At 54.0% G+C, this 18,164-nt stretch overlaps 1 protein-coding gene across 3 annotated transcripts in view; it reads left to right on the top strand.

Annotated features, from left to right (window-relative positions):
• LOC142573145 (uncharacterized) overlaps positions 1–15,288 on the top strand; it is a 123,338-nt gene extending 108,050 nt beyond the window's left edge. For all 3 annotated transcript variants that reach the window (XM_075682691.1, XM_075682693.1, XM_075682690.1), the window contains one exon: positions 14,829–15,288. In XM_075682691.1, the coding sequence (XP_075538806.1) occupies positions 14,829–14,995 (167 nt within the window). In that variant the 3' untranslated portion in view covers positions 14,996–15,288. The remainder of the gene's footprint in view (positions 1–14,828) is intronic.
• Positions 15,289–18,164: the final 2,876 nt, after the last annotated feature.

Raw genomic sequence — 18,164 nt, 5'->3', positions numbered from 1 at the left:
ACGTTGAGACCTTTGGAAGCGGAATACAGCTGTAATCCTATTGAGGTCATGTCGAATACCTCCTTTGCTGACAAGGTGCACGAGTACTTCAATGGTTTTGGTGGCGAAGTGGGATATTTTTTTATATTCAGCTGAAGCACATCAGCTCAGAGGAATATCAGGACTTGGCCGAGGCGCAGCGAGTGCCGATGGAAGGTCGACGAAAATGTTGTCAAGCCATCTTGTCAGGCTATCTTGTCAAGTCCCATAAGCAAGTCTACCACTTTTGGCCCCTTAGTACAGTGTCAATCATTGGCTCAAATGCTGCGGGATACCGTATTGCATATCCCGCAAGGCATTACGTTAAATTCGTTGTTAAGTCCATCGGATGTGGCGAAGGCAGTTTTTTCCTTGTCCGCTTCGTGCACGGGGATCTACCAGTAACAGGAGCGTAGATCAAGGCTAGAGAAAAGCTCCGCGCCTTGTAAGAAATCTAGCACATCATCAATTTGGGGCAACGGATACCCAAATTTCCGGGCTATTTTGTTCAAGGCACGGGAGTCTACGCATAATCGAACGAACCCGTCTTTCTTACGCACCAAAACGACAGCCGACGACCAAGAGCTTGAGGAGGGGCAGATCATGCTTCGTTTCAGCATGTCGGCAACTTGGGGGTCGATGCTCTGGCGTTTGGCGGAAGAAATGCGATATGGGAGACGGCATCTGTGTGTATGCGATTAGCCGTCGCAGAAGTCTCTCCCAGAAAATGAGAATGCACGTCGACGGAGGATTTTCGCTTAGATAACAACACCAATAAGTCCTCCGTCTGCTGTGGCGTTAGATCGGTGCTGGTTGCAGTTGCGAGAACAGAAGCAGGGACCGCCTCTAGAGGTGTGAGTGGCTGTGCAACAGCAGTATTGAAGGTAAGCACGGAGACAGGCTCAATGTACAGGACACAAATTACAACAGCACCTTTAGGAAGCAATGTTGGCTCATTGGTTTGGCTGAGTACAACCAAAGTGACGGAGCCCTTGGTGAAACGAACAAAGGTGGATGTTGATGCAATCTCCTTGGATAAGCAACGAGCTGGCAGTAGAACTAGAACGTCGCCTTCGGTGATGTCAGAGTTAACTACAAGAAGTTGTTAGCGACCGTATAGCACCATATAACCGCCTGCAGTTCGTAAACGAAGGCGTGGTTTCTGCACGCCGTTTCAATAGTCGGCCTCTGTCAAGTTAACGGGGCATTGTCAGTACGAGATGAAAGCAGATGCGGAATAGAGAAAGTTCTACCCTAGAATGAGCATACGAGCACAGGAAGTCAGCATGGCGAACTGAATATGGCGGCCTATTCCGGCAATCGAAGCTCCATCGCTGCACTGCGCTGATGGCCGAATGACAATTTGTATCACGTAGAAGAGCTCAGTTGTAAGGTACAGTAAACTTGCATAGACGAGCCCATAAATCCGCTAGAAGAATAGAAATAACAGCTCTCGTTTTAATGAACGCTTTAACTGGACCGCATTCTACACACTCTATTGACCGTGCACTCTGGAGAAATTGTAGTCTGTGTGAGCCATGCAGCTTTCCCTCTCAAAATTTTACCATAATGTTTTACGATCGGTAGTCCGGAAAGCATGTAGCCGGTTGCACGGACGATGCCGAGCGTCGTAGAGTGGAGGGCGAGGGGCGGCGTCCTGGATGGTAGTTTCAAGGCGCTTCGGGACTGGCAGGCGGACAAAATGAGCCTGTTGCAGGCCGGCGCTGGTATTGGCTCGGAGGAAGCAACAGTTCTCTTTCACAAACACCATAGCCACGATGTTCGTCCTGTTGGCGTTTGCAACAAAACCGCAATATGTGCCTGCGAATACCGCAATACCAACAAAGTGGGTGGTCTACAATGCATGGGCAGGTGTACGGGGCGCTAGAAACATCAGATTGTTGAGAGCAGCAGCAGGAGGCGCAGTCTGAACGAAGGCAGGTTGCATAGGAGCAACCTGCACACACGAGATCGGTGGCTTTAGAGGGGCACAGCTAGGGGCGCAGGTCATGGGGGACAGCTCCTCTTTGATGATGATGCGCAGGCCAGGAACCGAAGGTTCAGATTGAGTGACGAGAGGACTCAGCAGGCCAAGCGCTTGGAGCCCTTCGTGCATGAGCGCCCGAATCAGTGTGCGCAGGTCCGTTCCCGAGGAAGGACGTGTGTCACAGGCGTCTGGCCGTGCATATATGGCCTTCAGTGCGTCCAGGTGATGGCAACTTGCGATGGCATCGTCAACGGTACTCGGATTCTTGATCGCCTGATCGCCAGTGCGTTGAATGCGACGCATCTATATAATGCCCCTTAGGTTGTGATGAACGTGATCGGATTCCCTCATGGTGGAGTCAAACGGCGACAAACGGAGAAGATGTCTTCGATATAAGAGGTGTATGTTTCCCCGCTAAGTTGCATGCGTTCATCAAGCTTTTTTTTGGCGACCTCCGAGCCTACGTTCAGGGTGTGGAAAATCAACCTAAGTTCAACACAGTGAGGCAAGGTGCTCTCGTGGCTAAGAAACCAAGTCTTGGCAAGGTCAGTGAGGTAGAAGGCAACGTTTCGAAACTCGTGAAAATCATCCACCTGGTTAAACTCACTCACTCGGTGGTAATTTTATAGGCAGCCTTCAACGTCGTCGGCACGAAGGCCAGCGAACATGGTTGGGCCGCGCTGCCGAGTGCTGATGGTCCATGAGGAAGCGGCCAGTTGGAAAGAGGCGGTGACGCCTGAGGCTCCTGCTGGCTCATGTTGGGGCATTGCGGTGGGGAGATGGAGCAAGCGGAGACCTCAACAAAGCTCCAGGGAAACTTGAAGTCTTAAACCACGAAGGGATCGACAACAACCTCCACCGCTTGCGAGGCTGCTGTTATACCTCGACGCTTTATTCAGCAGACCGCGCACTGAAGGTGACGCTGGCCATGATGATGAATATATGCTGATGGAGAAGATGAATATTGAACATAATGCTCACAACATTATGACTTTGGAATCCCAATAGACAGAAAAAGCAGGGATATGAAAAGCAGAGAGGTCAATCAGATGGGCATCCAGTTTGATACCCTAAGCCGCTTGTAAGTGAACAGAAGGAAGAAAGAGAAGGAGAGTAAATGCTACGCGTCCGCAGGATGATGCACTGCACAACTAGATTGGCCCTTTAATTACTGGTGGGGGAGAACATTTTTTTCGTTATTCTCGATTTTAGAATAAGAATGACGCTGAACAAGTAGATACTTTATTGGCTCATTAGCACATTTTCAATGGCGGCATCCGGTGCCTGGACCTGCTAGAGGAACGGCCTTGATGTGTTGTGTGCTTCTCTGTGCACAGAACGCCTACACATTCAAGCAGACACCTCGACTTCGAATTGATTCACTGTACGTCTAATTAGCGTTCAATTGTGACTTCACTTGTAAATCGTGGCGCGGAAACGTGTTCTGAAAAGGCCACCCTATAAAACGGAGGTAAAAAAGATAAAGACGACCTCAAACGGGACAGGTACCCAGAGTATTTTATTTACAGCCCCTCAAAGCAACTTTCAGAGTCAACGGCAAACAGAAGCATCTATAATGCAGCCCTTGCAAAGAAGCGTGCAGCGGTGTCCTGTATGGCGTGGACCACTGAAGCTATCATGCGAGATTTTTTGAAAACAGAGCGTGTAGTGCACGTGCTGAGCGCTTAACGGAGACAGGGTCAACGTTAAGGAAGCTTTGCCTGAACGAACGTTTATTCGGGTTCTATGCAGCAGAACATGCTCAGCTCCATCAATCTGTCGATATTGCTGCGACAGGACATCTGTTTAGACGTATGAAACAGCACCAGAATCACATCAAGGATGGGCCCACGTCGACAAACGCTTTAGCGGAGCACGTGCAGGATTATTGATTCCCGGCTTCCCATTAGTGCAGGCCTCCCATTAATTTCCGGCTGCTCAATTTGTCAAGAAAGCCGTTTCGCGTGTACTACATTGGAAGCAATCAGAAAGGCTTCCTGGCTTTGGAGCCGTTGAGCCTTGGGTCATGTCGTGCGTGAGCTCACAGCGGAGTGGCGCCGGACGATCTACGAATGATGAAGTGGAAGGAACAACGAATTTTTATGGCACCCGTTTTTTATTGCAATGGAAAGCTTTCCGGTCACAGTGTCTAATCATGAAGTGCCTGACGCGGAAAACACCGTGCAACATTTTTATCAGCAATTTTTTAACTGCAGTTATGATGTAGTCGTTCACTGGAAGCATGGTGAAAACATTGGTAGGGGAGTACGATAGCGATTATACGGCTGAGGTGGGAGCCAGACGAAAAGTGCAGTGGTAGCTGTGAGAAAGCATTACTTTGTTTATTAAGTCAAAGTTCCAGCGATTCATGTTTTCAGAAGTGTTCCGAAGCTACGTGTTTTCATTGTTTCCTGTCCGACTGCTTTGTTCATTAACAAGTTGAGAGTGTTTTTAGCCAAGGCAAGTTAGGTTCTCGAAAGCGAAACGACGCCTTTACACGTGATACGCAGTTCAGCATGTTGCCGTAGCAACAGGGTGTACTATGATTTCAATGCTGACGCCCATTTACGAAAGAAGCTAGTCGATCGCATTTTGGATATCACAGGAAGACCGCAAACTCGCAACCTGCTCGCAAACTCGCACGAATATGACATTCGCGCCGCCATGCATGGTGGGACGCGTATGCCGCTCAATAAGGTATTTGTTTACTTATGAGCCCGCATAGAATAAAGCATAAGCACTTTATTAGTATATGAACTGCAATTTTAAGCAATATGCATGCGGTAGCTAATAACAGCGGACTTACGTCGGTAGTATCATGTATTACATCCGAAGTAACGATATCTCCCCTTAAGGCCCCGCCACTTACTGGTTTGGCGACATTTGCCACTTTCACGTTATAATTCCTACTTAAATCACGAACAACGTGGTGGATTCAGTCACCATAAGTGACGGTCATTTCATTTCCATCAATGGCTCACAACACATACAGGCCTGTTGTCAGTCCCTTTAACATTATTAGAATCGGTGTTTAAAAAGATGCAGCACCGCTATTTTCATTTTTATGCGAGAACACAATCTGAATCACTGAGAGCTGTTTACAGCCAAATTTTTCGAACTTCGGCTCCTGGTGAGCAGTGCGATGCTCAAAACATCAAACCACAATCTGCGTTATTCGAGCGAAATGAAACTGTGGTACCTACACTAAACACACCAAACCTCAATAATCAGGCACGCTTAGACACTGTGGGGACCCCTCTTGGACCCCTGTCTCCTGTTCACGCGCGACTTGGGCCATTCGCCCGCGCAATCGCTGGGGCCACGCAGTTCCAAGCCTTATTTTGGATAGCGTACATTCCCCGCGGCCGCTGGCGCCGGCGCTACGCGCAGCCAGCTGCTTGCTCGCGCGGCTCACGTTGCGCCGTGCGCCGCGCGTAAGAACAGTGCCTAAGGAGCGGGCCCCTCTCGCGCTTTCTTCGGCTTCTCTCTCCTTCAGCATCGGAGGTGCGCGGGCGCTTTCGCCCGGACAGATTCACTTTCGGGGCTCTTGGCTGTCGGACGTGCTGTCTTAGTCCCGCGCCCCTCTGAGCAAGGCGGCCCCCTTTTGTGTGGCGAACCTGCTCAGACAAGCCAGCGTGGCGGAGCAGACTTCCCGGGAGCTTTCACCCGTAGTCTGCGACTGCCACGCCAGTGTCGTATTCCTGTATTGTACTCCATTTTGTACATAGCAGGGAATAAACCTCCATTCGTTGGTGGCACTGCTGGAGTCGTCTCTACGCCTTGTCGGTGAATCAGCGAACCCGCAGCGGCGCCCCTTTGCGTGCGCTGCGGAGTGGGGAGGAGCTACGTGTCTCCTTAGACCTTAGCTAGCCGGGTCCGGGCACGTTAGCCCGAAGTCCCACATATCTGGCGCCCAACGTGGGGCTCGGCTTGGCGTCGCAGCAGGCCCCTTTGCGGCCCCCGTCGCAGCCTGAGTCCTTGATTGCGGACCTTCTGTCGTTTGAGGCAGCGGACAATGCTGTAAGCTTCAGGGATGCTCTTCGTTGCAAACCTATGCTGTCAGATGCCAAGTGCGACCCCCTAGGAACGCCCATTGGTCAGTCCGTTCGCGCAGCGGCACACTACGGTCCAAGCAGGGTGGGCCCTTTAACGGCTCAGCTGCTTCGGCGTTCTGCCGAGCAGGAGCCATCCCGCTCCGCCGGCGACTGCGATCCGCTATCCGGCCTCAGTTGGCCTGGATGGCAACCTTTTCGCAGCACCGTCGGCCGGCCTCCCATAGGCCCGTACGACATTTCTCCGCCGTTCGCCGGTCCATCAGGGCCACGAGCGGGCACATCCCGGCAGGCACCCTGTGAGCCTCGCCCGGACCAATCACCGCTGCACAACGCAGCCGCGCAGTTGCTATCATCGCTGATGGAAATGGCGCAATCTCAGGCTAGTGTCAGGCCTCCCGTGGTCGAATCTAGTCCCCCTAGGCCTGCCCTGCCGAGCAACTTCAGGGTACATATTCCGACGCACAGCGGTTACTCAGACCGCATGAGCGCTACGGAATACCTGGAGCCTCTATGCCAATACCAGAAAGCGATGAGGCTGGAAGGCAGCGTCATTATAGGCACCATACTGCCTGTCTAGCTGACCGCCCAAGCTGCGCGGTGGTACTGCCTAGTCTGACAGCGCTCTCGTAGCATGGAGGAGTTTAGGACGCTATTCAGCCATGAGTTCCTCCCTCCTGACTATGAGCGACGCATGCGGCGCGAGTTGGAGCTTCGAACCCAACACAGAGACGAATCTCTGCTCGAGTACGTGAGAGTCATGCAGGAGCTTTATCTCCTAGCAGAGCACTCGGCGTCGAACTCTGAAAAGGTGGAGCGGGTGATTCGGCAAGCCCATCCAAACTTCGCCGCTTACCTTCGAAACGGCCGGTTCTACGACCTGGACGATTTGGCCCTGAAGCGAAGCGTATTCAGGGTGACATTCTGGCCGCGCGGGCCTACCGCCCGCCGCCGCCAGCATCGTTGTCCCTTGAACCCCGGTGCGCTTGGAACGGCGGCAACGTGCTTACGCCCGCCCCTTTCCGGCAAACCGACGTAACGGCAGCCCTCGTTGGAGAAACGGAGCGAGGCGCGTGGGAGCTTTCTGACCGCGCTCTTGACCCCTACTCGTATGCCAGGCGGGCGCGCACAGTCGCCCAGCCCGGCCGAGCACGAAACTGGGACCGCCTAAGCGGCCCGGCGGTGGAAACTGATAACAATGCCCACGCGGTGCAACAGAAACCACCGCCGGCGCGCAGCGTCGTCTGCTACAAGTGCAATGAGACGGGCCACATTGCCCGGGAGTGCACAAACCGCCGCCCTACCGAAGGGCACAATCGCCCGACGGGAAACGGCGTGCGCCGCCGGTGACTCTGCCTTCGCCGGCGGTGCCTGAAACAAGGGGTTCCTTAGCCCCGATGGCGTGTAGGGTCGGAATTGATGACCCGTCGCCAGCCCCCTTCCTTGTGCGCACGATCGCTGGTCGAACGTTCGCAGCGCTACTGGACAGCGGCGCCACAGCCTCGCTGTTCGCGGAGGAAGTTTTGGCTAACTTACGCCGGCACTCAGTCCGGCTGCGAGCCTGCAACACCGCCTTCGATCTCGCGAGCGGTGCCGCTACCTGGTGTGGCTCGGCGAGATTGGTTGTGCGCTGAGAGGAGCGTGTACGCTGTCACAGGTTCGTGTACCTCCCTGGTCTGTCCGTACCTGTGATAGTAGGCCGAGACTTTCTGGCCCGCACTGGGATCGTGATAGACACTGCGAACAAAGGATACAGGGAGGGCCCTTGTGCTCCCCTGAAACCTTTTGCGCATTTCCCTTTCGCTTCGGTGGCAACTACAGCCCCAGGTGCGACACCACGGCAGGAGGAGGGGCGAGTCCCATCGACCCCCCAGACTCCGGCTGTCACAAAACCCGCTGTACGCGGCCCCTCGTCGGCCAGCGAAGCGGGCAGAGCTCGTTGCGAGACTCATTCTACCGAGCCGAGCGCAGCGCTAGCGAATAGGATTTCATGTAATCGTACGATCGCAAGCGCACGCCGCGAAACGAACCGCTCACTGCCGCCTTTGCCTGGCAGTTTGTCGGAACGTGAGAAGGCGCGCCTGTCATCGCTGCTGAACCAATTTCACGCGATGTTTTCAGATCGGCCGGGACGCACCACTCTTGTGCGAAACCGGATCGACACAGGCGACGCGCTACCGTGGAAATGCAATCCTAGGCCCGCGAGTGTGGCCAAAAGGAAAGCTATCGACCTCGCAATGGACGAAATGATCGAGACTGCCGTAATCCACCGATCTAATAGTCCGTGGGGTTCTCCGGTAGTGCTGGTATCGAAAAAAGACGGCTCCTCTCGTGTTTGCGTGGACTACCGCCGACTCAATGAAGTCACTCGGAAGGCGAGCCTAGGCGGTGCACATTATTTTACCACTCTAGATGCTAGCCGCGGTTACCTGCAAGTGCAGATGGAGCCAAGGGCCGCGGAGAAAACCGCTTTCACCTCGCATAGAGGCTTGTACGAGTTCACTCGCATGCCCTTTGGCTGCTCGGGCGCTGCAGCGACTTTCCAGAGATTGATGGACAGAGTTCTGGGAAGGGCAAAATGGCAATACGGCCCTAGCCTACCTTGACGATATTGTCCTCTCCTCTCGCACCTTTGAGGAACACCTCCACCACTTGGAGGACATCCTCGGAAGGCTGCACGCTGCCGGGATCACTCTGAACCCGAAGAAAGCTCAGATCGCAGACACCCGTGTTTCACTGCTGGGTTTTACAATAGAGCGAGGCCGTGTTTTGTCGAGCGAGGACAAGGTCCGAGCTATCCTCGAGCACCCAACGCCGGCGAACATACAGGCCCTCAGACGCTTTTTGGTCATGGTGAATTACTACCGCCAATTTGTGCCCAACTGCGCCGCTCTACAGGCTCCCTTGACCTCGTTGTTGAGGAAGTCTACAAGCTGGAGCTGGGGTCCGGAGCAAGATGATGCCTTCAGGGCTCTCTCTAAAGCTCTTGTGGACACAGCCGAGCTGAAGCTGCCCGACCTGAACAGGGAGTTCGTAGTCCAAGCTGACGCGAGCGACCTGGGAATAGGTGCGGTGCTGCTCCAAGAACATGAGGACGTTCTTCAGCCAGTGGCCTTTGCCAGCCGGTCGTTGACGCCCGCAGAGCGTAACTATTCCGTGACCGAACGTGAGTGCCTAGCGATAGTGTTCGCTCTGCGTAAGTTCGATCCCTACTTCGACGGAGTGCCTTTTGTTGCTGAAACGGATCACATGGCGCTCACCTGGCTGAAGCGCTTGCGCGAGCCCTCACGCCGCCTCGCGCACTGGGCATTCACGTTACAGCGCTACAACTTTGTTGTTCGCTATCGGAAAGGGAGCACAAACGTGGTGGCCGACGCCTTGTCGCGCGCCCCGTTTCAGACCCGGACACCTTTGACAGGCACCCCTCCGCAACAACGCATCCGAACGAAGCCGGAGCCCTTGTCTCCAATGGCACGGAAGGAGTGAGTTCAGGCGGCTGTGCGGCCTATAAGCCGCCGTCGCCGGGCGAAAGTGCGTACCTGCTCGACCCTGTAACGTCCATGGGTATTCCATTCAGCAGGCGGGAGCTGCTGGAAGCTCAGCGGAAAGACCCATTTTGTCAGCAAATCGCTGACGAGCTTGATAAAGAGCACAGCTCCGAAAGGGAGCGAGGCGGCAACGCCGATGGGCGCAAATTGACAGCTGGTATTGCTGTTGGCGCCGGGTGCGACGCAGCTGGTATTGCTGCAGGCACGTTGGATTCGTATCTGCTGGATGCTGATGGAGTGCTCCTGCGCTATATCCCATCTGAAGAGGCTATGAGTCCTTTAAGGCGGTGATCCCCCGCAGTCTACGGAGGGCCACTTTGAGCTATTTCCATGACTCGCGGTTGGCCGGACACGCGAGTGGCCGTAAGACTTGAGTTGTGCCGCTCCGCAACCTGGCCAGGCATGAAGCGTGATGTATTTCATTATTCTCGCTCATGCAGCGTGTGTCAGAGTGTGAAGTCCCGTGGTGGCAAATCCCCCGGCCTCACGCAGCCGATCGACAGCCAGCTACCCTGGCAAATCGCGGCCTGTGACGTTATGGGACCTTTCCCAAGAAGCCGGCAAGGTCACACATTCCTGCTGGCCGTCACAGATCATTTCACGAAGTGGGTGGAACTTTTTCCACCTCGGAAGCTAACGGCACGCATCATATGGGACAAGTTGCTCGAGGTATTCACCCGCTTTGCCTTTCCGGCGGAGTTGATCACTGACAACGCGTCCTATTTCACGGCCAGGGTGTTCGTCGATGTCTGTGCAGCGTTTGGCATAAAGCATCGCAAAACAACGACTTATCACCCTCAGGCCAATCCCACCGAGCAGATGAACTGAAATGGGAAGCCCTTGCTCGGGGCCTTTGCCCGGCAACACAGGGACTGGGACGCCTGTCTCCGCGAGATAGGTTTCTCTTTGCGCACATCGGTGAACCGTTCGACTGGGTACACACCCGCTTTCCGCAACTTCGGGAGAGAGCTGCCAAACCCTATGGATCGCGTTCTGCGAACCGGCAGCGGGGCAAGCGCCGCTGCGTCGGGTCTCTCCGATTACGCGGTGCAAGTGCGCGCTAGGATGAGCGAGGCCCTTTCTCATGCCCGCAACAACCTGGCGAAAGCACGCGCTGGACAAAAGGCACAATACGACCGGTCGCATAGAGAGGTACATAATCAAGTAGGTGACCTCGTCCTCAGGCGCAATCATGTGCTGAGTGACGCAACAAAGAGCATCTCAGCCTCTCTGTCGGCCAAGTGGTCGGGCCCATACCAAGTGGAGACCAATGTCGCCTCTTGTGTATAAGCTAGTGGACTCAAACGGTAGACCATCCGGTGGTCCAGTGAACGTTTCTGACCTCAAACCTTTCGTTGCCAGAAGCAGCAACTGAGAAGAGGAAGAGACACAGCAAGCGCAACCGAGCAAGACGGCGGATCTCAATCCGCGCACTCGCCGGTATAACTTGCGAAAACGCTCTTAGTCGCCGCTTCTCGCTGGTAGGCAGAGGGACCCTATTCCCCGCCGAGCTGGCAAGCGGAGAGGCGTGACTATAGCGTGAACGCACGCGTTAAAGCGAAAAAAAGGCACGTATTAGCCGAATAAGACGCTTTTTCGAAGTGCGCCGCTTCTGCTGAGGGCCGTGGTGAATCAAAGTGATCCGCGAGCCCGCCTGTGTGAGCTGTGAAAGCGGACCTAGCCGCTGCCTTACTGCTCGCGGCCGGGGAACCTTATCCTCCAGTGGCACTAGAGTGCCATGAAAGGCAGGGTTAGCGCTTCAGCGCTATCCCGAGGGACGCATGAGGCTACCATAGTCCCAATATAACCCTTTCCGTGAGCCTCCTCCTCCCCTCTGGCAGCCGCCTGCAAATGTGAATGCGCCAGAACGATGCGTGACTGGCAAGCTGACGGATGCAGTGTGAGCTTCGTGTTCTGTGTATGAACATTGTCGTCGGACTGTGAGATTTGCTGGTAGTGTTGTTATTATCATCGGAGTGCGGATTAGTTGTGTGAAGTGTTGATTGTCAGGCTGGTGCTACACGGACGCCAACAATGAACCCCTTCCCAGCACGCCACGAGGACGACGACCGACTCGCCCAGGCCTCACGGGAGCCGTCGCTGCCTCCGCGGGCGCTTCCAGTCGCAAGCCGTTCGAGAAGCCACTGTGGTCGCACTCGCTCCTGAGACCACAGCACGACCCGTGGTCCAAGCTAGCGTTGTTACCACCTCCGCATCCTTCCAGGTGCCGTCGTTGCCTGTGTCTCCACAGCCAGGTGCCTGTTTGCCTTCGCGCCGCCATGTCACTACGTAGGCCTTCCAATCCGGTTCCGAAGCACCATTTTGCTTCGTGTCGACGAAACTGTGGAAGGAACAAAGAAAGGTGGAGAACAACATGAGCGGGCGAGAGATCCCACGCATTTTTCGCGGCCGCACGGTATCAGCCTTGGTCGAGGCCTCGGGCGGAGCCGTCATGGCCCCGGACCCTTCGGCAGGGTACTACGGCGTCTGCGGTGTGCAGCGGCTGTGTGCTGCCCATGACTCCAGCGGGGTGCACAAGCTTCACGTGGGGGGGACAGAGCCAGCTGCCAAAGAGGACGGGACGGATCCAGCCCCACAGGTGCCGCAGCACACGGACCCGGACCTCAACCCTGGCCTGCTGCGTTCCGTTGTCGGCGCTCTCGCCTCGGACCCTGTGTTCGCGGCGACCATCGCTGCAGCTGTGCAGCAGGCGACAGCGCTGGCGCCCCTCCACAGCTCTGTCCTTTCGCCGAAAGCCGGAGGCATCGACCCTGCGAGAGAGAGTCTCGACTTTGATGTTTTCGCTTGAGAAAATAAAACAGGTCAGACGTCAGCTTCGCCATTGATTCCGGTCGGCTTCGTCATGGGCCGACCTGAGTCTTCAGGAGGGGGGCGGGGATGTGGGGACCCCTCTTGGACCCCTGTCTCCTGTTCACGCGCGACTTGGGCCATTCGCCCGCTTGATCGCTGGGACCACGCAGTTCCAAGCCTTATTTTGGATACCGTACATTCCCCGCGGCCGCTGGCGCCGGCGCGACGCGCAGCCTGCTGCTTGCGCGCGCGGCTCACGTTGCGCCGTGCGCCGCGCGTAAGAACAGTGCCTGAGGAGCGGGCCCCTCTCGCCCTCTCTTCGGCTTCTCTCTCCTTCAGCATCGGAGGTGCGCGGGCGCTTTCGCCCGGACAGATTCACTTTCGGTTCTCTTGGCTGTCGGACGTGCGGACCCTCTTGGTCCCGCGCCCCTCTGAGCAAGGCGGCCCCCTTTTGTGTGTCGAACCTGCTCGGAAGGACCAGCGTGGCGGAGCAAACTTCCCAGGAGCTTTCACCCGTAGTCTGCGATTGCCATCCCAGTGCCGTATTCCTGTACTGTACTCGCATTTTGTGCATAGCAGGGAATAAACCTCCATTCGTTGGTGCCACGGCTGGAGTCGTCTCTACGCCTTCTCTGTGAGTCAGCGAACCCGCTGCGGCGCCCCTATGCCTGCGCTGCGGAGTGGGGAGGAGCTACGTGTCTCCTTACACCTTAGCTAGCCGGGTCCGGGTACGTTAGCCCGAAGCCCCACAACACCAATCACACAGGTTAAACCAGTCAAGAGATGCACTCAACGTTCGTATATTCTACGTACTTCAATTATTTCTCCTTAGAGGATGTTCTTCATTACTCACGCTGGTTCAGCAAGTTCTACTATCATTCTTGCTTTCCAGAGACTATGCAGTCCAAGAAGGAAAATAAGATCGTGTGGCAAGGTTGTGTTTTTTATCACATCTAGGAACGTGGCAGGGAAAGGATTAATTTCTGATTCTTCTTTAAATGGTCTCTGTAGACCACTAAAAAGAAATACTGTGTGACAACATTCAAAGAAGCAATAATCGATACTTTCTGGCTTTTCACGCAATGTGTAATTTGTGTCCCAAAGAATAAAGAATCATATAGTGTCGCACGTCTCCAAAGGAAGTGTGCAGGTTGAATGGCTACCAAAATAAGTCTTTGTATGGGCACTACAAGAAAAGTTTCGCCGTCAGTGTAGCCATGATGTTTCGCATAATGCCCACGTTCGATAAGATCGCGGTCGCGCGTCGTGTGCTGTAGACGTGAGGGCAAACGTGCGAGGATCAGCCGAGAAGGACGTTGGCTTGGTGAGCCGTGGTCTTTTCGCGTGCGCAAGGAAGGAAGGCGGGGAAGGCGCGCCAAGTTTTCGCGCGCGCTAAGGGGTGACCGGGAAGATGTGCGCGCGTTAGGACGGAGAGTAGAACGGGGTAGGCCTGTGCGCGCCTCCGTTTCCACTCCGGCAGTGGCTGCGCATGGCGCAGCCGCACGCTTCCTACCGTGGAGATAATGCCTGGTGGGTTCGAAGGCTAACCGACCTGAGATAGCTGATGGCTTTGTGTGCGCTTTGTTCTCGCACGCCTAGTTGCTGCACGAATGAGAAAGTTTGCTCGCCGCTGCTGCCTCTATTAGTCACGCCAGCATTCTGACAGCGACTGTTTCCGGTAATCGAGAGAGTAGCGCTCACGTTTGCTTGCGCGCGCGTGACATCGCGATTCTTAATTTAGTTCGTTAGTGAATGCTTGCTGCAGTTAATACGGCCGATGAAAGTACTAGCCTTGCTTTGTATCGCTGTATAATAATTTGCTGTCGCAATCAATGCTTCGCTTTCGGCCGAAACTGCCACTTTTTCTCAACGTGATTCAACACATTGGGCAGTTGATAACGAAACGTAGTACGCTATACTAGCATGAAAAGGCACACGTCAATAACGTCACCGTACAGCTTCCAATAGGATATAGCTTATGCTGATTTATTGCTTCAGACAGAATTTTGAACAGCCCATTCATTCAGGCCACAATTTCACATATAACTCCTTTGTTACAATACCAAGTAGCTCTCTCAGAACGTTGGTAGGAGCTAATAATGAGGATGGCTTCCGTGCTATGGCACGTACTCAATACTGGGGATTGGCGAAGAAGTGGCCGGTACTTCTTTTAAAACAAATAGGACGCCCAGAAATGCAAGACAATATCAGATTTGCCACTTCGAGTAGCACGGGTGCGCCAAGCACATGCGCGGGCCAGTTGCCCTTACGGTAAACATACAGGAAGAAAATGAGCACATTCATACCAGTTCATTAACCGCTTTCTGAAAGCTTCGGATCTTAGGATCGGCAAAATTTTATATTATTCGAGGTATTGATGAATCTTATGCTTTTCTTTTTTTTCTTTTACAGTTCAAAGAAGCAAAAACAATGGTTGCTCGATGTGGCTTCCAAAAAACCATGTAGGCAAGCTGCCACTGTGCTGCCAAATGATCTACTTTCTTTTGTGCGGTAACACATGGGTTGAAACGTACGAAAAGGAATACTGCAACAAAATGGAAGACAACAACAATCATTGACCGCCGGCAAAGCAATAAGAAATACCAAAGGAAGAAATGCACTTTGTCCCCCGGCTAATAAACAGGTTAAAAATTATGACGTAAAAGAAATGAACTACTGACAGTTGTTGTCAATCTCTTCGAATAATTCGCAGTCCGCACTTGGGGCGAAAATTAACTAAGTCCTTCGGTTGTAAGAAATGTTTGTAATTGTTCGGCCACCTTTGCTTCGGTTGAGGCCCTCAACCAAGAAATGCTGTAGTGATTTTCCGAAACCATTTGGAAATAATAAATGTTATATTCTCCTCCTCCAGCGTATGTCTGCTTCATGAATAGGTGCCGAAATTGGGGATCGTATTGATCCCACTAGTGCTCGGGTGCGCGCATGCGAACACAGAGGAAGAACGAGAGAGGTCTTTTTTATTAACGAGAGATGCAGAGAGGTCGACATTAGGTGCGATCTTGACTGCTACTATACACTAGGGAAGGGGGAAGGGGAACGAACGTAATGGGATGGATAATGCTGAGGAGCAGAGAGGTAGTGAGTGCTTATGTACATAGACGGTGGCCCTACTACAGCCACTCGTCTATTTGCATGTCATGCAGGAACATCAATACAGCTTTGTCCTCTGCCTCTCAGTTGGAATTATGAGGGCACTGGGTAAGACTAGCGCCCTCCGACAGTGGTTACCTGCCAGTGCTGGCTAGGAAACAGTCCCGCGTCCGTCACTCCGTCACATATGTTGTGCAGTCGCATAATATGTGTTCAAGCGTTTCAGGTGCCTGGAAGCGTTCGCCGTCGGTGCTATTCGACCGCCCGACGAGGTGCTCGTAGCGGCGAGTAACGCCCAACCCACTCTGGCGTAGCAGAGATGCCTGGTTCTACGTAACTAGCAAAAGTCGATTCAACTGGTTCGCGAAACTTCGGGCGAAAAGCGGTTCAGAACCAATTGTCACCGACATCAGCAAGAGTGGTTGTGGGAGCAGCGATTGAAGAGCAATAAAGGGACGACGGAATAAAGATACTTGCAGAAAAACGCTGTTTAAGCGACGCTTGTATTCGCTCACAAGTGGCGTTTTCGTGATCACGCAAAAACTCAGTTGCTCCCTGAGCAGAGCAGCTGCAGGATACGGCTGTTTGATGTTTTGACAGTTGCGCCGGCGATGGAGTGTGAGTGATTAGCCAGGATTCCAGCTGCAGAGACACGCGCTCACGCCACGCGCTACCAATCAGAGCCGTTTCGCTTACGCCGGGAAGGGAAAGGGCAGGAAAGGGTTAAGCGCGCGTTGCGCTGACTTCGTTAAAGAAATGACAACCATTCCACTCTATGAAGATGGAATGGCAGCGAAATCTGACGACAGTCACACCTCTCAAACGAAAATCAAAGTGCTTTCGCTGCCACTCCATCTTCACAGAGTAGTATGGTTGTCATTTTTTGGGTTGCCAGTCTGGCATCGTTGCTCGTTCGGATATGCCCAGGCTGGCGACTGTCGTTTTCGTTCAGCATCGCGGCAACGTTCTTCGTCGGTGGTCATATCGCGCCAGCGCCGTTTACACTCTCGTTGTTGTCCCCTCCGGTGCTCCACGTAGGCATGTCGTTTTTCGGGTGTACGAACTATACGTGTCTGCCCCATCGATAACGCAGCTGTTTTGGCGCCGATACCTCTCCTGCTTATATGCAACGGTAACTTTGATATCACGCTATTATTCACGGTGAGCGTTCAAACCTATTCCGCATTTCGACATCTGCGCCGCCGCACTGCATGCACTCGTTATGGGTTTCTTAAGGCGCCAATACACTCCGACGTAACGCGCGCGCGCGCGCGCGCTCGTCATGGCGACGTTACGTTGGCGAAAACACGACCCCCTACAGTCCGGCGGCATCTGGCGCCGACGCGACCGGCGGCATTCGGCGCGCTCGGACGTCGTCCGGCGCCGAATGCAACCGACTGCATTTCGCGCCGACCACGCCGAGCAAGTTAGCGCCTAGCGCCCTCTCTCGTCGAGGTAGAGACTCACTACTCGGCCGCAGCCAATGACAGTGTGGCTGGCATGTGACGTTCTCTGACGTTCCCTCCACGGAGGCGGCACTGGCTGGCCAGTTTCTCGCAGTCCTTTTTTTTTTTCCTTGCCTGCTGCAGTTTGTTTCCGACACGAAATAGTTACCACTTCAGTAAAATTATCTCGAACGTGTGCCTGTTATGCAAAGCAGCGCCTAATACACTAGCACCAAGTTACTGGCGAGATCGGGAGCCGCGACGTGTGGGCATTTCACGGGCAGACAGCACACACCTACCGTCTGAGCGAGGCTGCTCGCTTCGCTTGCACGTTTGCCCTTCGCAACGACTGCGTCTAGTAAACCATTGTATTTAATTACGGGCGACCTAAATGTAAAGTGTTAATTGTTTTGGCAAAAATAAGCGCTCTTTGACGAGCTCGCGTTGGATCGCCAGCGCCGTCGGCCGCAGCGTCCGCCTAGCTAGGCCTACCGGCCCTATCACTGGTTGTTGGCGGAGCCGTCAGTAGACAACGCGCCGTCGTGAAGTGTTCCGTCACTCGCAGGGGCATAATTTTATTGACAGTATTCGCGTAAAGCAAAGCAGTGTTGTGCAGAGTTGTTTGTATTGTGTTTTTCGGTGTGGATATGAAGTGAAGCTGGGGGGCTGTATCTGGGCGGAGCTTACGCGCCGCTCAATCTTTCGGATGCACGCACCGTGTGCCCCGAATCGTAGTATGCCACACGTCGGATCGGACGCCGAATCGTACCGTGTGTCTCCTGCTTAATTTCGTCTTGCGGAATGTGTCTGCATCCGTGCCAACGCCGAGCAACAGTCCGGCCCGCGGTCGCTACCGACTGAGAAGCGCGCGAAAGATTTGTTTCGATGTTCCACGACAGGTGCCACGGAGCGGCGCGGTGTACTGCGCATGCGCTACTACAGCTGCAGCAGGGGCGCGGCGTTGTACTGTAGGGGGACGGATTTACGCCTGACGCGGCGTAGCCGACCTGCCGTGACGTAGCGCAACCACCGCGCGCGCGCGCGCCGGGTCACGTCGAAGTGTATTGGCGCCTTTAGAAATTGTTAAGTCCGTTTCTGTCGCCGGACACCGAAAAAACTACGGAAAGTTAGTCATATACAGTTTTCGCCGTAAAATATTATGGGGGTATTACGTACCAAAACTCCGATATGA

This window comes from Dermacentor variabilis, chromosome 2 (assembly GCF_050947875.1).
Source record: "Dermacentor variabilis isolate Ectoservices chromosome 2, ASM5094787v1, whole genome shotgun sequence".
In the NCBI taxonomy this organism is placed as follows: domain Eukaryota; kingdom Metazoa; phylum Arthropoda; class Arachnida; order Ixodida; family Ixodidae; genus Dermacentor; species Dermacentor variabilis.
This window is presented reverse-complemented; position numbering and strand designations above follow the sequence as displayed.